The 23,050-nt window shown below is 37.9% G+C and overlaps 1 protein-coding gene across 4 annotated transcripts; it reads left to right on the top strand.

The window, feature by feature from the left end:
- The first annotated feature begins 401 nt into the window (after positions 1-401).
- On the top strand, positions 402-22,401 carry CCT2 (chaperonin containing TCP1 subunit 2). Of its 4 annotated transcripts, XM_008155566.3 has the most exons (16): positions 423-506; positions 2,145-2,219; positions 2,318-2,383; positions 3,074-3,185; positions 3,894-3,970; positions 4,107-4,219; positions 5,392-5,594; positions 7,389-7,489; positions 7,688-7,815; positions 10,247-10,350; positions 13,132-13,251; positions 13,633-13,761; positions 13,950-14,053; positions 17,209-17,308; positions 18,187-18,328; positions 22,129-22,401. In XM_008155566.3, exons 1-16 carry the CDS (start codon positions 504-506, stop codon positions 22,157-22,159), a joined length of 1,608 nt encoding a protein of 535 aa, XP_008153788.1. In that variant the 5' UTR covers positions 423-503; the 3' UTR covers positions 22,160-22,401. The 4 variants fall into 4 exon arrangements, with proteins under 4 accessions (XP_054574831.1, XP_054574830.1, XP_054574829.1 ...); XM_054718856.1 differs by lacking the exons at positions 17,209-17,308; positions 22,129-22,401 and having other exon boundaries at positions 402-506; positions 18,187-18,248; XM_054718855.1 differs by lacking the exons at positions 17,209-17,308; positions 18,187-18,328 and having other exon boundaries at positions 403-506.
- The last annotated feature ends 649 nt before the right edge of the window (positions 22,402-23,050 follow it).

The following is a 23,050-nucleotide window of genomic DNA, read 5'->3' as shown; positions in this document are numbered from 1 at the left end:
GTATTTGATGGTAAGGAACCCCCCCAAAAAAAAGAGGAAGTGATGAGGTTGGCGAATTAGGTTTTCATTATTAGTATATAACACTTTAATATGTATACGTGGTACTTTAAGTCAAATTTTTAGAGATTAAATTTAAGAAAAACTTGCAAGCAGGAACTCCGTTCCTTTAGCAAACCCCCGGGCGCAGCGTCTGCCTCTTGTTCTAGGCGCTTCTACTCCCAATCCGCCCGCCCCCCAGTGTCAGACCCGCCCCTTCCTCTTCGCGAGCCGGTGGAGCCGCAGGGGGCGGGGCGGAGCCGGGGCCCCGCCCCTCACTGTGAAGAGCAGGTTTACGTCCCCGCTCCCTTCCCTTCCGCCGCGAGGGGCGCGCAGCCGGAGCGGCACGCCGGCGAGGCTCCGCCCCCTGCGGCAGAGCGTGTGGCGTCACATCCGGCTCCTCTCCCCCCTCGGATCCCGGCCGCGAGTTGTGAGGGAGTACCGTGAGTGGCCGCCTCTTCGGAACCATGGTGAGCCTGGCCCCACTGGCCCTGCCCTGCCAGTCCCCGCCGTGTCCTTCTGCCCCACTGCCCCTCTTATCCTCCCAGCGCCGTCGGCTCCCCGTTTCTGTGCCCCGGAGCCTCCGCACATGGTGCGGGCTGTGGCGTGTGGCCTGCGCCCCTTCCGCCGGTGAAGCCTTCCGTGGGGGCTGGCGGCTGGGGTGGGCCTCTCGGCCCGCGGCCTGCTCTGACACGGCCTCTCCACAGCCCCAGAACTCCGAGGCCAGGGGCGCACCTCCAGCGGAGAAATTTCTAGGGCCGGGGTGGGCGAGACTGGCCCCGCCTTCCTCGGGCGGAGCCGGAGCGGCGGGGCGGGAGCGGTCCCTCCTCGCCTGGCGCTCGGCCCGTTAGCGGCCTACAACCCTGCCTGATTTAGTCTTAGTTTAAAACCATCTCTAGTCTTGCTGTTTTTGACCGTCTCTTTAGTGTGTAATTTTTATTACTGGAGCACTTGTGCATCCAAAATAAAAGGTCGCCTTCCTTATGCAGCGTTTAGAAGTCCCTCCCGCCTCCCCCTTTAATAAATGACTGCCTGGATGATGGAGAACTCCCATTTGTTTGAAAAAGTACAATCCTGTAAATTAATTTTTTTCTTGTCTACCTACTTGTAAGTCTAATGGAAGACATCTAAGTATATGTATTAACAAATATTGGCTTTCGGGTGGGTACTAGACTTAACCCGGGGATCACTTTCTAAATTATATAAATGTCTAACCACTATGCTGGAGACTTGAAACTAATGTAAAATAATACTGAATGTCAGCTCTATATATAAAAGGCAAATATGCTAAGTGTCCTTCCCTTCCTCCAGGTAGTGACATCACATAGGAACGCCAGGCTTCCTCTCCCTAGCGACTAGCCTCCTAGCAGTTTCTTCAGCCCAGGACCGTGACTTGCTTTATAGCCAGGTGGAAACACTTCACACTTTAACCCAATGTCTGTGAAGCATTTTCCCATGCCTCATCTCATTTGATCCTCACAGAAGTCCTGGAGTAGGTAGATAGGAGACTTAGTGGAATCCTATTTTCTTTTCATTAGCCTGAAAAGGGAGATTTAGAAAGCTTAGAAACTTGACCCAACTGAAAAGAAATGGTGGACCTTGAAAATGGCTTCAGGTTTTCTCACTGCACAGAATATAGTCAAACAATGCTGCAGTTAAATATTTTACCCTTTGTTCTCCCTGCATGATCTACAATAATAATCTGCTTCATGTTGATATTTATTGCTGTGTGGCTGACAATTACCTGAAAGAGAAGTTGGGGTGCTTCCCTGGGCTGGAAAAAGTTTAGCTAAATCAGAAAGCAGGTCTAATTAAACAAGTTTATTCTATATCAATAAAAGGAAAACTTGACTTTCACATGTTTGATACATATAAAGCTCTCGCTGGCACCAATCGCACAGGTGTTTCGATCTGTCATTGTTGATTGTGAATTTGGTTGACTCTTCTATTATAGAGAAAGGGCGAAGAGCAATATTAAAACATTTCTTCTAATTAATTTCCTTTTAATGTGCACAAATTCGTGCACTGGGCCACTAGTTGAAATATAAAAGATGAAATTAAAAATATTTAAAAAGAATATTTGTATTCAAACTGATTTTCCTTTGTAGGCGTCCCTTTCTCTTGCACCTGTCAACATCTTCAAGGCTGGCGCTGATGAAGAGAGAGCAGAGACAGCTCGTCTGGTAAACCTTGTTATCCTCATTCGTTTAAAGATACAGTTGTACTTTTACAATTTTAAGACTAGAATTGATTTTTACAATCTCTTTGATCTTTATTCCAGTCTTCCTTTATTGGTGCCATTGCTATTGGAGACTTGGTAAAGAGCACTTTGGGACCCAAAGGCATGGTGAGAAAAACAGGGAATTTTTATGTTTTGATATTGTTTTAGAGCCCTTAGTGGAAATATACATAGTAAATAACATTTTTTAATCTCTCAACTTTAACTCTTAATTATACACATAAGACATGGATATATTCTTTTTACTAAAAATCAAAACAGTAGTCATATGGCTGAAGTCCCATTTGTCCTACCTTCCATCCCAACCACAGTTACCACTAGGATGTAAATCTTCCCAGTATTTTTGTTCATTTATGTAAATATATGTGTATCTTATGTATTGTGTATTTTCTTAGACTCGCAAGGTAATACTTTTTTATCATAGATGTTATTTATATGTAGTTTTTCTGCAGCTTGTTTTGTTAAAATTCTGCCTCTTTAAGTGTCAAATGGTATTTGGCATCTTGATTAGTTTATAGTTTACATTTTTTACTGTACTGAGTGATAGTTTGTTTCCATTGTTTTGGCTATTACAGTGCTGAAATAACCTTGTTCCTATCTCCCTTGTTCTTCTAGTGTTTTTAGGGGTAGAGACCAAGGTTTGTTTGTGGGGTGTATGCATTGAAAAAATTTGAATGGATACTGTCAAATAGCCATCTAGGATATTTACCCATTAGCAGTATATGAGGGTATTGATTGACCCATGCAGTGTGGAAGATGTAATTAGATCTTAACTTGAGCCAAATATGTTCCCTTTAGGACAAAATTCTTTTAAGCAGTGGACGAGAAGCCTCTCTTATGGTGACCAATGATGGTGCAACTATTCTCAAAAACATTGGTGTTGATAACCCAGCAGCTAAAGTTTTAGTTGGTGAGTCTGAAGATGATTCTGATTTAACATTTTGAAACAAAATTTTTGCTTTAGAGAAACATCAATTTGTTGTTCCACTTACCGTTGCATTCCTTAGTTAATCCTTACATGTGCACTGACCGTGGATTGAACCTGCAGCCTTGCTTTATAGGGATGATGCTCTAACCAACTGAGTTACCTGGCCAGGGCTTGAAGTAAATTTTAAATAGGCTCTATGTTGACTACTTTCAATGAACTGTTGTCCACTTTTTTTTTTTTATTTTTATTTTTTTAAATACATTTTATTGGTTTTTTACAGAGAGGAAGGGAGAGGGATAGAGAGCTAGAAACATTGACCAGCTGCCTCCTGCACACTCCCTACTGGGGATGTGCCGCAACCAAGGTACATGCCCTTGACCGGAATCTAACCTGGGACCTTTCAGTCTGCAGGCTGATGCTCTATCCACTGAGCCAAACCGGTTTCAGCTTTTGTCCACTTTTTAATTATTGTCATTATTAAAATAAAAGCTTCTGGAGTGTCATTAATTATTGATTGTAAAAGTATTGCATTTCAGACTGAAAAGTTCCAAAGAATTTATCAGGTTAGGAGACCTAGTTAAGTGAGACTTAGATTGGTAGTGGGTATTTTTGGAGGATTAGCTAAGCTACAGAGAACTAATTTAAAAGTCAGAATCAAATATAAGTGAGTTAATTATTTTTTTTTTCTAGATATGTCACGGGTTCAGGATGATGAAGTTGGTGATGGCACTACCTCTGTTACTGTTTTAGCAGCAGAATTACTAAGGGTAAGACTTTCTGAGCAACTTTAATGTCATTTTATTAACTTTTTTTTGCTTCTGTGGTTTTGAATGTCAGAAATAATGAAGTCCTTACATCCTAAATTTTTACTATTGACAAGTATTTTTCACTGTTTATTAATAGGAAGCAGAATCTTTAATTGCAAAAAAGATTCATCCTCAGACCATCATTGCGGGTTGGAGAGAAGCCACAAAGGCAGCAAGACAGGCTTTGTTGAATTCTGCAGTTGATCATGGGTTGGTACACCAAAATATTACTGTTTTAAACATTCGACATTCTGTCCGAAGTATGCTCCATGCACGAAGTCTAGAGAACAAGGAAAGCATACACAAACATGATCCTGCTGCTTCATCCTGCCCCAGCCAAAAACCCCACATTTACCCTCCAGAGATGGCCACTAAAGTTAAAGTTTGGGATTTTATTTTTTGCCTAATCAGAAGTAAAACAAATAATAGCATTGTGTAGAGAGGTATTAGTATTAGCCTCTTTAACACAGTTGAATAACAACCAGATTTGTGGGTATCAGTATTCTACACATTTTTAATCGAGGTATGCATTTGACTATATCACTACAGTATAATTTACCTATCTATAGTTGGAGTTTAGGGGTAGACACCAAGGTTTGCTTGGGTGTATGCATTGGAAAAATTTGAATGGATACTGCCAAATAGCCATCCAGGATATTTACCCATTAGCAGTATAAGAGGTATTGATTGGCCCATGCAGTGTTAACTTTTATGTTGTGACAAACTTGTTACCAAGAAAATACTCCAGGAAGTATTGCTGGGTTCAAAGATAATGTGTGTGGTGGTTGTTTTTTTTTTTTAATATGTTTTTATTAACTTCAGAGAGGAAGGGAGAGGGAGAGAGATAGAAACAATGATGAGAGAGAATCATCGATTGACTGCCTCCTTCACACCCCCTACTGGGGATTGAGCCCAAAACCAGGGCATGTGTCCTGACCAGGAGTCGAACTGTGACCTGGTTCATGGGTCGATGCTCAGCCACTGAGCAACATTAGCCAGGCAAATGTGCGTGTTTTAATTTACAAGTAATTGTCCAGAAAAAAAATTTATTTACATTTCCACTGCCTGTATAACAGCACCTGTTTTTCCATGTTCTTGACAACGTTTGGTATGCTTTTGTGTGCTTGTTTCTTTTTTAGTAGTTTGCCAGTTTAGTGGGGAAAATAGTATTCTTTAATTTGCATTTCTTGCTTATTGGTGTGGTTTAATTCTTATCGCGTGAGCCCTGACTGGTTGGGATGAAATTGACAGGCATGTATCCGCATAAATTTTGCAAAGTAAATTAGGGTTGATATCTCTGAAGAAGCATTTAAGAATGAAGAAGCAATTTAAGTATTTCATTTGAAAATAGTCATGAGCTTTTTTGTTTGGTGGTTTTGTAGTTCTGATGAAGATAAATTCCGCCAAGATTTAATGAACATTGCAGGAACAACATTATCCTCAAAACTTCTTACTCATCACAAAGATCACTTTACTAAGTTAGCTGTACAAGCTGTTCTCAGATTGAAAGGCTCTGGTAATCTGGAGGCAATTCATGTTATCAAGAAGCTAGGAGGAAGTCTGGTGGATTCCTATTTAGATGAAGGTATGTATGTATATATGTTAAATGTGGGAAAAGAAGCTCTGATGGGAGGTTGAAGGCTAAATACTGTGAATCCTGTTTTTAGCTAGTCAGGACGAGTGACTGTACAAAGCCAGAAAACCTGTCTTTAAGGACAAAAATTATATTGCAACCATTTTTGTCATTTCAATCGGTTTGTTAAATTGACAGTGTCCTTCATCTCATACCATGTCAGCATTTCTTTGATAATATCCAGATTTTACTTTATACCATGAAGATATTTTCAGTCTCTAGTAAAGAGAAATTACAGTTTTACTAAGTCAGCTGTTTTCAGATGGTGCATTTTCCAGGACTACATGGGTTCTTAGGAAGGGTCTGGATTAATAAGTCAAATCATTTTTTAGTTGGCAGGTGTTGAGGATATAGTTCTAGGTGTTCTCAGAGTGATAAATGAGTCTTAGCAAGTATTATTTCCCTATACTGGTGTATTTTGTTCATAAAGTAGGAATTTTCCAAGTACCTTTACCATTGTGTTTACTTCATAAGCTGGCCTGTAGAAAGTGGAGTAGGCATTATCTTTTATAGAGAAGGAAAAAGGGACTAAGTTGTACTTTTCAATTTCTGCTTTACCAGTGATTTAGCTTCCAGGTATTGCTGCATGTCATTTTTATCTTCCATAGGGAGTAATAATTATGAAAATATTCTTGGTTTAATTTATGTGCAAGGGCTCTATCATTTCTAATAGGGACTGGTGGTGGGGAAAGATAAAACAAAGATAGCTACCATTCTTTGATTGTCTGCTCTGTGCCAGGCATTCTAATAGGAATTTTACTTAAAATCTCATTTCTTACGATAGTGAGAATTAGGTTCAGCTTAATAGAGCAGAAAACTCAAGGTGATAATGGATTAATAAGATAAAAGTTACATATACATCTGAAAGAAGCCTGAAGAGAGAGGCTGTGTTCTTATGATAGTTCTAAATCAACAGAGTCCTATGCTGGTAACTAATAATCTATGCCATTGGTTATATTCCCGTTTTACAGATGAGTAAAGTTGAATAAGTTGTCTAAGGTTGCATACATAGCCTATATGCAGCAGGGGTATGATTGGGACCAGGTTTGTCAGACTCCATTGTCTGTGGCTTTTTCATTTTATCATCAGCCTCAGTTCTTTATCTCAGTAATTTCTAGCAGTATTTTGTGTATCTAAATATTCACAACTTGTTTTCTTTTGTGTTTGTTTTAAGCTAATAATAGTGGACTTAATACTTTTACATTGCAACCCACATTCCTGTGTATGTAGTGTACTGTATATCTGATAAAAGTTTCAAAATACTGTGTTTACTAGGACTCTTAATACTTGTGCCGTACTCTAAAATTTTTCCATTTCATATAGTGTTTTTTTAAATGACCTACCAAATTGATTTTTGTGATCAATGTTCTAGTGCAGTGGTCGGCAAACCGCGGCTTGCGAGCCACATGCGGCTCTTTGGCCCCTTGAGTGTGGCTCTTCCACAAAATACCACTGCCTGGGCGAGTCTATTTTGAAGAAGTGGCGTTAGAAGAAGTTTAAGTTTAAAAAATTTGGCTCTCAAAAGAAATTTCAATCGTCGTACTGTTGATATTTGGCTCTGTTGACTAATGAGTTTGCCGACCACTGTTCTAGTGGAATGCTTTATAGGGTCTAGGAGCTTAGACTTAGTTTAAGTATTAAAGTCTTAAATTAGACTTAAATGCATTCTTTGAAAGCAATTTGATAAAGCAGACAACTTTGTAAGAGTTATTAACCTTGAAGTATTTTACTATCCTTATATTACAGGCTTTCTGTTGGATAAAAAAATTGGAGTAAATCAACCAAAGCGAATTGAAAATGCTAAAATTCTTATTGCCAATACTGGTATGGATACAGACAAAATAAAGGTATGTTTACATTTATTGAAACTAGTTGCTAGCTGCTATAAATTCAGGCTGGGAATCCATTGTACCATAAAGGTTAGACTATATATGAATATATGCACATGTACACTTTTTTTGGTGTGTTTACATAAAAATGTATATATGTGCTATGGGACTCTGAAGAGTAATGAAAGTAATGCTATTTTTCTGCTTTCCTCTTAGATATTTGGTTCCCGTGTAAGAGTTGATTCTACAGCAAAGGTAGCTGAAATAGAACAAGCAGAAAAGGAAAAAATGAAGGAGAAAGTTGAACGTATTCTTAAGCATGGGATAAATTGCTTTATTAACAGGTCTGTGCATTCTTGTGCCAACAATATTTGTAACAATCTAAGGAGGGATTTTTTTTCTAAAAAGGCTTATGGAAGTACTTTATATGGAATTAATGATTTATTTAGGAACTGCTTTTTTTCCCCAGATAGAAATATAATTGTACACAAGGCATTTGCATTACAAAGATTTTAGTGATACTTACTGATTATACTTTACTAAACCTTTTTATGTTAACAGTAACAAAAATAATTTTCTGATTTGGCAGATATGCTATAATTTTGGCTATAGTATACATGTATTTGGAGGAGAGAGTTTTGTATTAAATGATGGGAGTTTGAAGTAGCTAAAAGCATAAGAGATAAAAACATTGAAGAGACGAAAATATTAAGAATTTTTAGGGCTTTTTTAAAAAAACATTTTTATTGATTTCAGAGAGGAAGGGAGAGGGAGAGAGAGAGATAGAAACATCAGTGACGAGAGAGAATCATTGATCGCCTGCCTCCTGCATGCCCCCTACTGGGGATAGAGCCAGCGACCCACGCATATGCTCTTGACTGGAATCGTAGAACCTGGGACCCTTCAGTCTGCAGGCCGACACTATCCACCGAGCCAAACCAGCTAGGGCAGGGCTTTTAATTTGTATGAAAAAATATATGTAAACCTTTTTCATGTATTCTTAATTGTCAGTAATGAAGGCTTTTATGGATTGTTTTGAATGGAAAAAATACTAAGAGGAACATCACATTTCAGTGAAATGGCTGCAGTTAACTTTGAGAGATAATATTTAATGAAAAATAATTGTTTAGGCTAAATGTTTGTGGGCTTTTTAAAAGTAAGTTTCTCAACTATGTAATATGTGAATCTGATAAGACATTTTGCCTAACAGTGTATTATACTAATTATAATTTGGCTTTTTTAAAAAAAACTTACAAACTTTTAAACAGATGTTCTTTTATTCCTGTTGTAAAAGTAACATGCTCATTTGGAAAATAGAAATTATAAAGAAGTAACAATCTAGGGTCTTACTCAGAAAGTCTTTCCTTTATAAAAGTTAACTTTTGTGTGTGTCTGTATGTGTGGTAGTCTAATTTCATAAGCTGTAAATTTGTAACTCGCTTTTTAAATCTATATATTTTTACTTAAAATTACAGACTTTCTATAATTTGTAAATTGTGATTTATACAAGCACTCTCCTAGTGGACATTGGATCTCTGGCAAATTTTGTTATTCTATGTAAAAATTATTACAAATATCTTCATTACATGTTTTAATACCAAATTTTCTTGTTGTAGATTCTTAGGAGTGGAATTAAAGCATGTGAATATTGACATGGTTTTGTTGCATTACTGTTAAATTGCTTTTCAGTTGATACTACCAATAGCAATACAATGGAACCTCGGTTCTTAAACTTAATTCATTCTGAAAGGTGATTTGTTCGAAAACGGAATAATTTTTTCCCATTAGAAATAATGTAAATTGAATTAATCCTTAGTTCCAGACTCCCAAATGATTCCTTTTTAACCTTTGTTTTATATAGTACATGTCTAATGTATTGTTTTAATATATAAATAACCACTTTTTTAGAAATATATTTTTATTGATTACAGAGAGGAAGAGAGAGATAGAAACATCAATGATGAGAGAGAATCATTGATTGGCTGCCTCCTGCATGCCCCCCCACTGGGGATCGAGCCCGCAAACCAGGCATGTGCCCTTGACTGGACTCGAACCTGGGACCCTTCAGTCCACAGGCCAACGCTCTATCCACCGAGCCAAACCAGCTAGGGCAAATAATCACTTTAAAAAAACAATTTAAGCATCCGCTTCTAGCCTTACATGAATCACTTTTAGCACTCATTCCAGGAGTTTCTTTCAGGAAGTCAGTATGAGGCATCTTCACTTTTTCGTATATGGCTGCCTCTGAAATGCTGTCACTGGCTAACTGCTATCCAAATCAACAGTTTTTCTACCTCTTCAATTGCCTGTCATCGTTTTTTTTTCCGCACCCTTAGCAACATTAGCACTCTTGATGGCCTCTTTATGTTTTAAAATTGTGCTAATCATAGACTGACCCAGCATCAAAAGCATTCTCTCCTTTGTTGCCTGAGACCTTTTTTTGTCATACTGAAAAGGTTGTCAGGTCAAAGTTTGGTTCCTCAACAAGAAGTTTGGCTTGACAACTTAACACATTTTTTTCCCTGAACAACTTAGTCCAGAATCAAATTGTTCAAGATGGGTGTCGGTCAAGAACAGAGGTTTGACTGTGTAAAGGAACACCTGTTTTTAATACTAGCATAGATGTATTACAATTTGCAAATTATTGTATAGCTGAGGAATGGTATCTTCTAATTTGTATTGCTTTGATTTCTGTTGTGAAAAATTTTCCTTTTTGTTTAGTCTAATGTATTTTATCTTAGGAAGTAACAATGTATTTATGTATTTTATTTATAGGCAATTAATTTATAATTATCCTGAACAGCTCTTCGGTGCTGCTGGTGTTATGGCTATTGAACATGCAGATTTTGCAGGTGTAGAACGCCTGGCTCTTGTCACAGGTATGGGGAAAAGTCATTAATTAATTTCTTACAAACATAATAATCATTCTTGGATTTATTGAGTTTTAGTACAGTTGACTCAAACAACACAGGAGCCAACTACCAACCACGGGCAAAAATCTCATATAACTTGAGTTCGCAAAAACATAATAGTTAGCCCTTCACATGCAACTGCAATGGAAAAAGTTGACCCTTGAATAACAGGGGTTTGAACTGCACATATCCAGTTTTTTAAGTTCACTCATAAGTGGACCCACGCAGTTCAAACCTTGTTGTTCAAGGGTCAACTATATATGTAACTCATTGCTGAGAGTACAAAGAAATCTCTTTAAGGAGTTTGGAATATAAACTGTTATTCTGAAATCTGACTTAAACTTTTTGGATATCTTTAGTTACATTTATTTGTTTGTTTATTCATTTATTTATTTTAAGATTATTGTTGAAAGTTTTACATATGTCTCCTTTTCCCCCCATTGACCTCTACCCACTTGCTCCTGGCCCCATTATTATTTAAAATATATATATATATTTTTATAGACTTCAGAGAGGAAGGGAGAGAGAGAAACATTAATGAGGAGAGAGAATCATTGATCTGCTGCCTCCTATTACCCCCCCCCCCCACCACACACACACACACACATACTGTGGATTGAGCCCGTAACCTGGGCATGTGCCCTGATCGACTGGGAATCGAACCATGACCTCCTGGTTCATGGGTCAATGCTCAACCACTGAGCCACGCTTGTCAACACATTATATTTAGCACTAGAGGCCCGATGCACGAAATTTGTGCAAGAGGAGGCCTTCCTTGCCCCAGCTGCCTGCACCGGCCTCCCTCTGGCACCTGGGACCCAGGCTTCCCTCACAGCCCCAGCTTCTTCTGGAAGGTTGTCCAGTCTAATTAGCATATTACGCTTTTATTATTATAGATATTAAATTATTTGTCAGGCTTACTCTTGGTATAGATTTCTTTTTGTTGTGTTTTAAAGATTCATACTACATTATTTCTCAAACTCAAGGACCACTGTTCTAAATATAAAGTCTATATATAAGCTGGAGCTTAAAGGATACGTCTTAGCTAGTTTATTCACTTATTAATTTCTAGTGTTAAGATAGTAGTTTAATGCTTTATGCCCTGTGTGGTAGTACAATTATGATAGAATATTTACTGAACACTTAACAATATACCAGAGAGTGGGGCAAGAATTTAAACATTGTTTTTATTATTTTTTTAAACATTTCTGAAAGCAATAAATTTTGAAATAAGTGTGAAACAGTTCGGCAATGTATGATGAAAAGTTAGTATACTCCAGCACCAGGTATGAGTGATATCCCAATTGTGTGAAATAGAAATTGTGTTTACAGATAAGGTTAAGTATTAAAAACCTCTATTTTAATTTTCATGTTTTTGTAAATGAATGGTTTGGAAAGTTGGTTTGGGATCTGGCAATGAGAATTGAGGAGATTGGGATTTGGGAAGAGTAAAGCCACTGGGAATGTTGAATTCAGTTTGGAACTGCCAGGAGTATTAGAAATAATTAAAGGATACTAATTAATGTAGAGTAGAATTAGTCTCATCTCAGAATTCTTCAGCCATTTTTTTTTCCTCTTTTTTGTTTTTTTTTTCTTCAGCCATTTTTTATGATCTGGGAAGCATAATCTTCTGACCTAAAAAGAAGCATTTTTCTTTTATTAATTGCTTTGAAGTGGGTTTACCTGTTCTAATTAAAGTTCTTTAAAAACCATTGCACACGTGATGCTTAAGGTGATTAAATTTGAGGTGCTCTTGTTTATGTAATTCCTTCTTTATTGCAACAAAATTAAAGACATAAGAAATGTGAATGACAGCACATTCATGGGATAAGTTGATATCATAAGTTGATCCTATACATGAAATTGAGGCGTATACTCAGAAAAAAATTTGCTGCACTAAGCACACCAACTGAATTTGACCCCAGGGTGGCTCCCATTCTATTAGCTTGTATGTTGTCAAGGTGTGTGAAATTGGTTCTTGCAAATATTAAGAAATACCTTATAAGCAGATGTAGATGAGTTAGTGTAGGATAAGTGAAAATTCTCAAAAGTCAAATTAGTCTCATTTTTGGGATATGATGTCCCAAACATCGATTGGGTTTCAAGTCTAGAAAGCGAAATTTATTTTGTTGACACCTCAATTAAGTTTGCTCTTGGAAATTACATATTTCCCCTTTTCTAGGCATTACAGGGGCTCTCTGACATTTTCAGTTATTGTGATAATTAGCAGATATCAAGTGCTCACTATTTAAGCTGGTTCTAAAATTTATACATCTGTTGTCATAATACTGTTGACATAATAGGACTAGTCAAATATTCTTATTTTTGTTTTGAGAAATTGGGTCATAGGAGTACTGGTCTTCTAGACTGGATTCAAAAGAGAATCTGTATTTAAATTCTGACTTAAAGGTAAATGTTAAAGTTTCAGTTTAACCTTTCAGGTTATGGGTTGTAGTATGCAGTATGTGTATATAGGTGTGAGGCCAGACTGCTTGGACTTGAATCCTAGCTTTACCTTATTTGTTCAAGCTGTGTAACCTTGGAAAAGGAACTAAACATCTCTTTGCCTTAATTTTATCATTTCTAAATAATAATGGAACTTATCTCATTAGATTTGTTACAAAGACTAAACTAGTTCATTTGAGGTGCTTCAAACAGTGGTTCGCAATTTTTAAAAATGTTACCTGTCCATTATTGCTTGTTAAAAAACAAGTTTTAAACCTGTTGTGTATTTAATTATGTTCGTAGGTGGTGAAATTGCCTCTACCTTTGACCACCCAGAACTTGTGAAACTTGGAAGTTGCAAGCTTATTGAGGAAGTCATGATTGGAGAAGACACGCTCATTCACTTTTCTGGGGTAGCCCTTGGTGAGTGATCATGTAGATCCTGGTTTAGGTTCCTAAATCTTTGCTAGACTCTGTTGAAATGAAAAACAAAAAACAAAAACAAAACAGTTATATAGTTACTAGAATATGATGTGTCTTAATTCTTGTGAAGTATGGTATATGTTAATTTTAATCACTTTTGAGGTCAGCCTTATATTATCTTTGGGAACAGTGCATTTTCAACATGTTTTTTAGATAATTTAGAACTGTTATGAACAAGGGTTGCTGATAGAGAATGTGTAATAGTGGAAGACATATCAGCTTTCAAAACAAAGTAATATAACCACACAAATGATAGAAGGCAAATGTTTATGTTTTATAATTAAATGCTCATTGTGACATAATATTATTTTTTAACATTAGGTGAGGCTTGCACTATTGTTCTTCGTGGTGCCACTCAACAAATTTTAGATGAAGCAGAAAGATCTTTGCATGATGCTCTTTGTGTTCTTGCACAAACTGTGAAGGATTCTAGAACAGTTTATGGAGGAGGTAAAACATTTTATTTCTTTACTTAAAGTATAGTATAAATTGTAAGTGATTTTTAATGGTTCTTGTAGAAACTATATATTGCCTTTGCACTTAATTTTCAAATGCTTGATATATCTAAGGGAAGTTAGTAATTTAGTGTTTTTGAGACAACTAAGCATATGGTATTTTATTGAATTTTTAATCCATAGGCTGTTCAGAGATGCTGATGGCTCATGCTGTGTCACAGCTTGCCAATAAAACACCAGGTAAAGAAGCTGTTGCAATGGAGTCTTATGCTAAAGCACTGAGAATGGTAAGTTAAAAATAAGAGATCTGAACTTAAATTTTATTGATTTTGATGGTTTTTAATTAAATATCTATATATATAAAAGGCTAAGCGACCATCCGATCGGTAGCTATGACATGCAATGACCATCAGGGGGCAGATGCTCAACACAGGAGCTGCCAAACTGTGGTGACTTGGCAGCTGTGGTTCTTGGGTGACGCACCCCAGAACCAGAGAGGAGGGAGCCCAGTTCCGGGGTGCGTCCCCCGAGAACCACCCTGGCAATCCAGGACCCCTCGGGATGTAGGAGAGCTGGTTTCAGCCCGATCCCTACAGGCCAGGCCAGGCCAAGGGACCCCGCTCACTCCACAGACGCCCTTCGAGGTGCGGCTGGCCAGGGAGGGACCACTGGAGGTTGGCTCCAGAGCGTGTCTGGTCTGTCTCGCCCAGTCCCGCCCCGCAGGTCACTTTCTTTCTAAGTAATTTCCTTTCAGTGTGCACGAATCTGTGCAACGGGGCACTAGTATTTTTATAACTTGGACACAAAATGTTTATTTTCTTGCCTTTAAGAAAAGGAACTGGTTTACACTATTATATTTGATTCTGGCTCTGGCTGGTGTGGTCAGAGCATCAGCCTGCACATGTTCAGGGCTTGTGCTAGAGGCAACCATTGATGTCTCTCTCTCTCACATTGATGTTTCTTTTTCTCTCCCCTTCCCCCCTTCACTCTCTAAACACCAATGGAAAAATATCCTTGGGTGAGGATTAACAAAACAAAAAAATGTGATTCTGGCCCTAGCTGGTTTTGCTCAGTGGATAGAGCGTAGGCCTGTGGACTGAAGGGTCCGGGTTCAATTCCAGTCAAGGGCATGTACCTCGGTTGCAGGCTCCGGACCTGTTCAGGGGCATATGGGAGGCAAGCAATTGATGTGTCTCTAACATCGGTGTTTCTCTCCCTTCCACTCTCTAAAAATCAATGGGAAAAAGATCCTCAAGTGGGGATTAAAAAAAACAAATTTGATTCTGGAGTTTATCCTCTTTGAGTAGTGATTAAAAGGAAGCAGATTTTACAGTGTTATGTATTTTTATTTTATTTTTTTCTATTTTTTTATTAAGGTATTATATGTGTACATATCTTACCATTGCCGCCCCCACCCCACTCCCATACATGCCCTCATGCCCCAGTGTTTTGCGTCCATTGGTTATGCTTATATGCATGCATACAAGTCCTTTGGTTGATCTTTTATCTCCCCCACCTCTCCCTAACCTTCCCGCTATAATTTGACAGTCTGTCTGATGCTTTACTGTCTCTGTATCTGTCTTTTTGTTCATCAGTTTATAATGTTATTTATTATCCATAAATGAGTGAGATCATGTGGTATTTTTCTTTCATTGACTGGCTTATTTCACTTAGCATAATGTTCTCCATTTCCATCCAGGTTGCTGCAAATGATGAGAATTCCTTCTTTTTTATGGCAGCATAGTATTCCATTGTGTAGATGTACCATAGTTTTCTGATCCAGTCATCTGCTTACGGGGCACCTAGGCTGTTTCCAAATCTTAGCTATTGTAAATTGTGCTGCTATGAACATAGGGGTGCATATATCCTTTCTGATTGGTATTTCTAGTTTCTTAGGATATATTCCTAGGAGTGGGATTACTGGGTCAAATGGGAGTTCCATTTTCAGTTTTTTTGAGGAAACTCCATACTGTTCTCCACAGTGGCTGCACCAGTCTGCATTCCTACCAGCAGTGCACGAGGGTTCCTTTTTCTCCGCATCCTCGCCAACACTTGTCGTTTGTTGATTTGTTGATGATAGCCATTCTGACAGGTGTGAGATGGTACCGCATTGTCATTTTGAGTTGCATCTCTCAGATAATTAGTGACTTTGAGCATGTTTTCATGTGTCTCTTGGCCTTCCTTCTGTCTTCTTTTGAAAAGATTTAGATCTGTTGCCCATTTTTTTATTGGATCATTTATCTTCCTTTTATTAAGTTGTATAAGTTGCCTGTAGATGTTGGAGATTAAACCTTTATCAGTGATAACATTTGCAAATATGTTCTCCCATACAGTGGGCTTTCTTGTTGTTTTGTTGCTGGTTTCTTTTGCTGTAAAAAAGCTTTTTATTTTGATGTAGTCCCATTTGTTTATTTTCTCTTTAGCTTCCATTGACCTAGGGGCAGTATCAGTGAAGAAGTTCTTTCGGCATATGTCTGAGATTTTGCTGCCTGTGGATTCCTCTAGTATTTTTATGGTTTCCTGTCTTATGTTTAAGTCCTGTACCCATTTTGAGTTTATTTTGTGTATGGTGTAAGTTGGTGATCTAGTTTCATTTTTTTGCATGTATCTGTCCAATTTTCCCAACACCATTTATTGAAGAGACTGTCTTGACTCCATTGTATGTTCATGCCTCCTTTGTTAAATATTAATTGAGTATAGTGGTTTGGGTCGATATCTGGATTCTCTATTCTATTCCATTGATCTAGATGTCTGTTCTTCTGTCAGTACCATGCTGTTTTGAGAACAGTGGCTTTGTAATACAGCTTGAAATCTGGTATTGAGATCCCTCCTACTTTATTCTTCTTTCTCAGGATTGCCGTGGCTATTTGGGGTCTTTTTTTATTCCAGATGAATTTTTGGAGAGTTCTTTCTAGGTCTATGAAGTATGCCGTTGGTATTTTAATGGGGAGTGCATTGAGTCTGTAGATTGCTTTGGGTAGTATGGACATTTTAATCATGTTGATTCTACCAATCCATGAACATGGTATGTTCTTCCATCTGTTTACGTCTTCCTCTGTCTCTTTTTTCAGTGTCCTGTAGTTTTCCGTGTATAGGTCTTTTACCTCCTTAGTTAAGTTTATTCCTAGGTATCTTAATTTTTTTGGTGTGATGGTAAATGGGATTGCTTTTTTAGTGTTATGTATTTTTAAAAAGCTATCCTAGTTAGGCATAAATGTTTTTTGTTTTTGTTGTTGTTAATCTTCACCCAAGGATATTTTTTTTTGCCCCAACTAGGGCCAGCAATCTAACCTACAATCAGGTACGTGCCCTTGATCAGGAATTGAACCCTCGACCATTCGGTGCTTGGGCTGATACTAACCACAGGACAACACTGGCCAGTGCAGGCATAAATGAATTATACTATAATAGATAGTAACATTTTGTCTTCTCCACTTCATAGTTGCCTACTATTATAGCTGACAACGCAGGCTATGACAGTGCAGATCTGGTAGCACAGCTCCGAGCTGCCCATAGTGAAGGCAATACAACTGCTGGACTGGGTAAGAAATCAGTTGGGACCTTGTAGTTGTTAAGAGTAAATTTTTACCAAGTTCTTTACCTTTTTTAAAAAATGAATTCTCATGGTAACCATATAAAAGAATCCTGTGGCCCTTTTGTAAGCATTACATAATCTAGAAAAATGTTTTACTTCATATTCTTAACACTGCCAAACTTTGTTACTCCATAAAGGGTATAAATCTAGTTAAAAGACTTGTTTGTTATGACTATAGAAATTAAGTACATAAACAGTACTTATATTCTGAAATAAGTGTGTAAACTTCACGATATCTATTGTAATAAAATCAGCATCAATTCCTAATCTCACAGTAGACTTATTCTGAGACATTCTTGAATGCAGATCTGTGATACATAGATAAAAATAGCCAAAAAGGCAAATTTAATTCAGATAGAAAAATATCCCAACAAACTATCCAGGATGTTATAGGAACAGTCTTAGAGGGTAAGTAATCCTGCCATTGGATAAGAGAGCTGATGAATAATGATCTGTATGAGGTTAGGCTTCTCACAAGAATAAAAATATTTGACTTCTAAATTCTCTCAGTGCTTAAGAATTATGGAAATTAGCAAATTTTCTATAATAATTTTATATATATGTTGTTCAAGATAGGTAGGTGATCTGGTATAAAATTTTGTGTAAATTTTTCATTATTTGACTTAGTAGTTCTCCATTAATACAAATCATCAGTAGTTGATGTTTTGATTTTTTAAAAGGCTTTTCTTGAGTCAAAGACTTGAGTCATTAGGTGCTGTAATTTTATTAATTGTAACAGGATTAATTTCATTTCTTAAAAGTCATTATGATGTTTTGACCCTTGTTAAAACCGTAGTTTATTTAGTAAAAACTTTTTCTTCCCAGATATGAAGGAAGGTACTATTGGTGATATGGCAATACTGGGCATAACAGAAAGTTTCCAAGTGAAACGGCAAGTCCTTCTTAGTGCAGCTGAAGCGGCAGAGGTGATTCTGCGTGTGGATAATATCATCAAAGCAGCACCAAGGTATTGGAGCACTGTATAAAACACTTCTTAGAAAAAAATTATTGACATGGAAACAAACAAGTAGCTGCATATATTTGACTAGAGGCCCGGTGCATGACATTCGTGCACTTGGAGGCGGGAGAGGGGATCCCTCAGCCTGGCCTGTACCCTCTCTCAGTCCAGGAGCCCTTGGGGGATGTCCTATTGTAGGGAGTGGGCCTAAGCTGGCAGTTGGACATCCTTAGCGCTGTCACAGAAGCGTGAGAGGCTCCCACCACTGCTGCTGTGCTCACCAGCTGTGAGCCTGGCTATTGGCTGAGCAGGGTTCCCCCTGTGGGAGTGCACTGACCACCAGAGGGCAGCTCCTGCGATGAGCGTCTGCCCTCTGATGGTCAGTGCGCATCATAGCAACCGGTTTCAGTCGATTTGTGTATTAGCCTTTTATTACATCGGATATGGTAGTTGATAGAAAGTGTAGCCATTTTTGCTTAGATAAAAGAATTATGCAGGTTACCTAAAATGTATAATCACAACACTTAGGTTTAAGCCAGAAAAATTTAGGGGAGTAAGGTGTGGTGACACAGGGTAGCTCTCAGGATTGAAAGGGCACATAAAGAGCCGGGCGTGGAAAGGTCAAGAACCAGAGAGCTTGGGGGCAGGGGAAGAACTGATATCTTACCATAATGGATCAGTTCCAGTCATTCCTGTCCTGGGCACACTTTTCCATACTGGCATTTCTTTCTTTCTTTTTTTCTTTCTTTCCTTTCTTTTCTTTTCCTTTCTTTTCTTTTTTCTTTTCTTTCCTTTTCTTTCCTTTCTTTCTTTCTTTTCTTTCTTTCTTTCTTTTCTTGAACGATGAGTTTCCTGTAGTTTCTTTATTTTATTGATTTCAGAGAGGAAGGGAGAGAGAGAGATAGAAACATCAATGATAAGAGAGAATCATTGATCGGCTGCCTCCTGCATGCCCCCCAGTGGGGATCAAGCCCGAAACCTGGGCATGTGCCCTTGACTTGGGCTTATGCCCTTGACTTTTCAGTCCGCAGGCCAACGCTCTATCCACTGAACAAAACCCGCTAGGGCCATAGCAACATTTTTTTTTAAATATATTTTTATTGATTTGAGAAAGAAAGGGAGAGGGAGAAAGAGATAGAAACACCAATGAGGAGAGAGAATCATTGATCGGCTGCCTCCTGTACGCCCCCTACTGGGGTCGAGCCCGTAACCTGGACATGTGCCCTTGACCAGACTCGAACCGGGACCCTTCTGTCCACAGGCCGACACTATCCACTGAGCAAAACCGGCTAGGGCCATACCAACATTCTTAAGCACATAATGAGCAGAGTTTCTTGCATGTTCTTATATCAGCAGCTTTTCTAAGATGTCAAATTTTTAAAAGTCACATTAAAATGATTAAATGGCAAGAAAATTTTAACTTTTGAATATTTCAGTTAATAATTTTAGTCACTCTTATTAATAGTTACCAAAATAATTTATTTTTACTTGTTAGTGATGGTTCTGGGAGATGGGAGGGGATGGTGGCATGGACCAGGAGGTAGAAGTGAAGGTGGTGGTGAGAAGTGGTTGATAAAAGATACATACTTTGAAGGTAGGATTTGATTATGGGTTGGATGCAAGATGTGAGAGGAATGGGAATTGTGGCTAATTCAAGGTTTTTGTAGGGAGAAATAGAGTTGCTCTTTTCTAAGGTGGCTTTGGGAGGGAAGAAGATTTCAATTTGGGAATTTGAGATGTGTTTTGATAGTAGAGTTGGGTAGTTGTAGTTTAGTAGAAAGTTGGAGCTATAGTTATAAATGTAGGAGTTGTCAGCCTGTGTGTGTTATTTTAAGCCATTAGACTGGCCCAGTCCCCAAGGGAGTGAATGTAGTTAAAAAAGGAAAGGAGTTTTAAGGACTGAGCACTGAAGAATTCCAGTTTGGAAAGATTCAAACTGGATTCATGATATAATCTCTGCTTTTATATACATTTGAGATTTCCCATAATACAAAAGGTGGGAATGGCGGGGGGGGTGCTACTACAGTGGGAGGAAAAATCAAGAGAATGAATATCTAGAAGTCAAGTGAAGAAAGGATTTAGGGAGGAGGAGTGATCAACTGTCAAAATAATCCAAATAGGTTAAGTAAAATAAGGACTGATAATTGACCTTAAAAATTGGATTTAATGCCTGCCCAGTATTGCTCAGTGGTTGAGTGTTGGCCCATGAACCGGAGGTCATGGTTCGATTCCTGGTCAGGTTATAGGTTCCATCCCCAGTACAGGGCAGCCGATTGATATTTCTCATTGATGTGTCTATCTCTCTATCCCTCCTTCTCTCACTAAAATCAATTAAAAACGACTAGAAAAAAATTGTGTTTAATAACCATTGGTAATCTTGACAAGTAGTAGTTTTAGTGGAATGGAGGGGGTGGGAAAATAGGAATTGGAGAAAGTGTATATAGGCCGCTTTTTGGAGGAGTCCTGTGAGTGGGAGCAGATAAGTGGGATAGTAGCTAGAGATGGTGTATGGGTCTTTATCTTGAAAATTCAGCTTAAGAGGGAGCGATTTCCTAGAGAGGAAATGATGGATGCAGAAAAGGGGAGCTGTCCACTAAGCAGCTGCAAGAAGGAATGGGAGATCAGAGAATTAAGAGCAGGAGTTGGTTTTAGACAGGAGCACAGGGAGTTAATCTGGAGTAATAGGAAGGAAGTTGGAGTGCTACTAGGAAATTGTACCTTAAATGCACAAAGTTACAAAGTGACTTTTTTTGTGCAGAACCCTACATTACTCATTTCATTGACTTCTGTGAGCGGCAACTATCATAATACTATTAGAGGAAGGAAAGAGTAGAGAATAGTGATTTGGATGTAGAGAGAACAGATGAAATGGTACTTAAATCTACTGTGATGTAGTGGAAAGAGGACTGGAATGAAAAATCTAGAGATTCCCTGCTTCTGGTACTGGGAAGATAGGATAATGAGGAGCACTTCCCTCACCAGTTTCCCATTTTTGAAATGGAAAATTGGTGAGAAGAAGAAGCTGACAAAGTTTTTTTGGAAGTAGTGCCGCCAAAGATGATTAAATGCAATTATGATTTTTGTTGTTTTTAATCAGAATGATAGCAAAAGGAAACAGTTAGTCATACTCCCATAAGCTTTGAGGTTGGGTTTATCTCTTTATATGATTCTAGTATGCTATCTATACTCCTTGGGTCTGTATTCATGCTTTTCTGCTTCTCTTACTAGTAACTGTTGTGTTTATTTCTAGAAGCAATGTTTCTCAAATCCTAGTTCCTTGAACAGGCATTAAGTAAATAATTTCACTAGTACCCCTACCATGCCACCTTCCTGAGCCATTCACTATATGGTTACGAGAGAATAAAAGTTTAATGTGTAAGAGGTACTATTGGCGAGTTACTTGACCCCATCACCACCTTACCTGTTGGATTTTTTTTTTCTTCAGTAATCCGGAAATTTTCTTCTGGAGGCTCCAAAGCCTTGTCATTTTACAGTTTCTGGTATTAGTAAAATTCCCTAACACATAGTAGTTGCAAACATGAATTAACCATTTTCTGGAAAATGACGTTTTTGTTTAAGTAGGTTGTTTGGACAAGAAATTAAGAACTGCTAAATTACTATGGACCTTTGTATTTCATAGATTTTGTAAAGTCCTCTTAATAAAATGATAATTGAGGGATGTTAGGTAAAAACATCTTGTAGAAAATTGGGTTATAATGGTCTTGATAATATAAACTTTTGGTTACAATCATGCTTTTCATTCTCACCATTGACTTTTTTCTAAAGTGTATGTTGTGTAATCCTTACAGGAAACGTGTCCCTGATCACCACCCTTGTTAAGCATTCCTATATGCTGTTACGCTCTGGACCAGTTCATAGCAAAGTTTGAAAGACTTCGACTTCTTAAAGAAGACTGTGGAATCGAAGTTGATCTGTGGTTCTTATATCCTTAATTTGGACATTTAGCTGACCTTTTATTTTAACATGGGTCTAACTTATTTGCTGTTCATTCTCCATAAAATTCAGTTGTTTTAAAAGTACATTTCTCATACTGTGCATCAAAATAAAAATTTCAACAATTACTTATGCCTTACCTTTTCTAGTGATTTGTTACTTGTAACTTAATGGGTATGAATGATTGTACTTTCAGTATAGAGTTGTTTCAACTTAACTACTGATTGACCTTAAACATTAATGAAATAGTTACCTTGGGTAATATAAGTCCAAGTCAGATGTGATACACATACACTAATTTTTTTGTTCTCAGTTATACATAACCTTTATTAACCATTTATTTTTGTTTACTGAAAATACCTAGTCTTAAGTACTCATTTAATTTTGTGTAGCCTAAGCACTCTCTCTTATGTAGGAAAATTTATGATGGTTTCTGTTACTTCAAGTGGGAAAGAGTCATTTTAAAAATATATATATTTTTATTGATGTCAGAGAGCAAGGAGAGGGAGAGAGAGAGAAACATCAGTGATGAGAGAATCATCTATTGGCTGCCTCCTGCACGCCCCACACTGGGGATCAAGCTCGGGAACCTTGAAGCCCTTACAGATTTTATTGTCATGGTCCTAGAATACTCCCAAGTTAACAAAATTTTAAAAAATATATATTTTTATTGATTTTACAGAGAGGGGTAGAGAGTTAGAAACATCAATCAACTGCCTTCTGCACAACCCCTACTGGGGATCAAGCCCTTGGCCAGAATCAAACCTGGGACCCTTG

Source organism: Eptesicus fuscus, chromosome 7 (genome assembly GCF_027574615.1).
Source record: "Eptesicus fuscus isolate TK198812 chromosome 7, DD_ASM_mEF_20220401, whole genome shotgun sequence".
NCBI lineage: Eukaryota > Metazoa > Chordata > Mammalia > Chiroptera > Vespertilionidae > Eptesicus > Eptesicus fuscus.
Note: the sequence above shows the minus strand (reverse complement) of the source record. Positions and strands in the feature narration are given on the sequence as shown.

Bases quoted from the DNA above. Each gene is read 5' to 3' on its own strand.
- CCT2 (XM_008155566.3), top strand. The intron at 3,186-3,893 runs GTGAGTCTGAAG...TTTTTTTTCTAG, and splicing joins AGCAGCTAAAGTTTTAGTTG to ATATGTCACGGGTTCAGGAT. The intron at 17,309-18,186 runs GTAAGAAATCAG...TTTTCTTCCCAG, and splicing joins CAATACAACTGCTGGACTGG to ATATGAAGGAAGGTACTATT.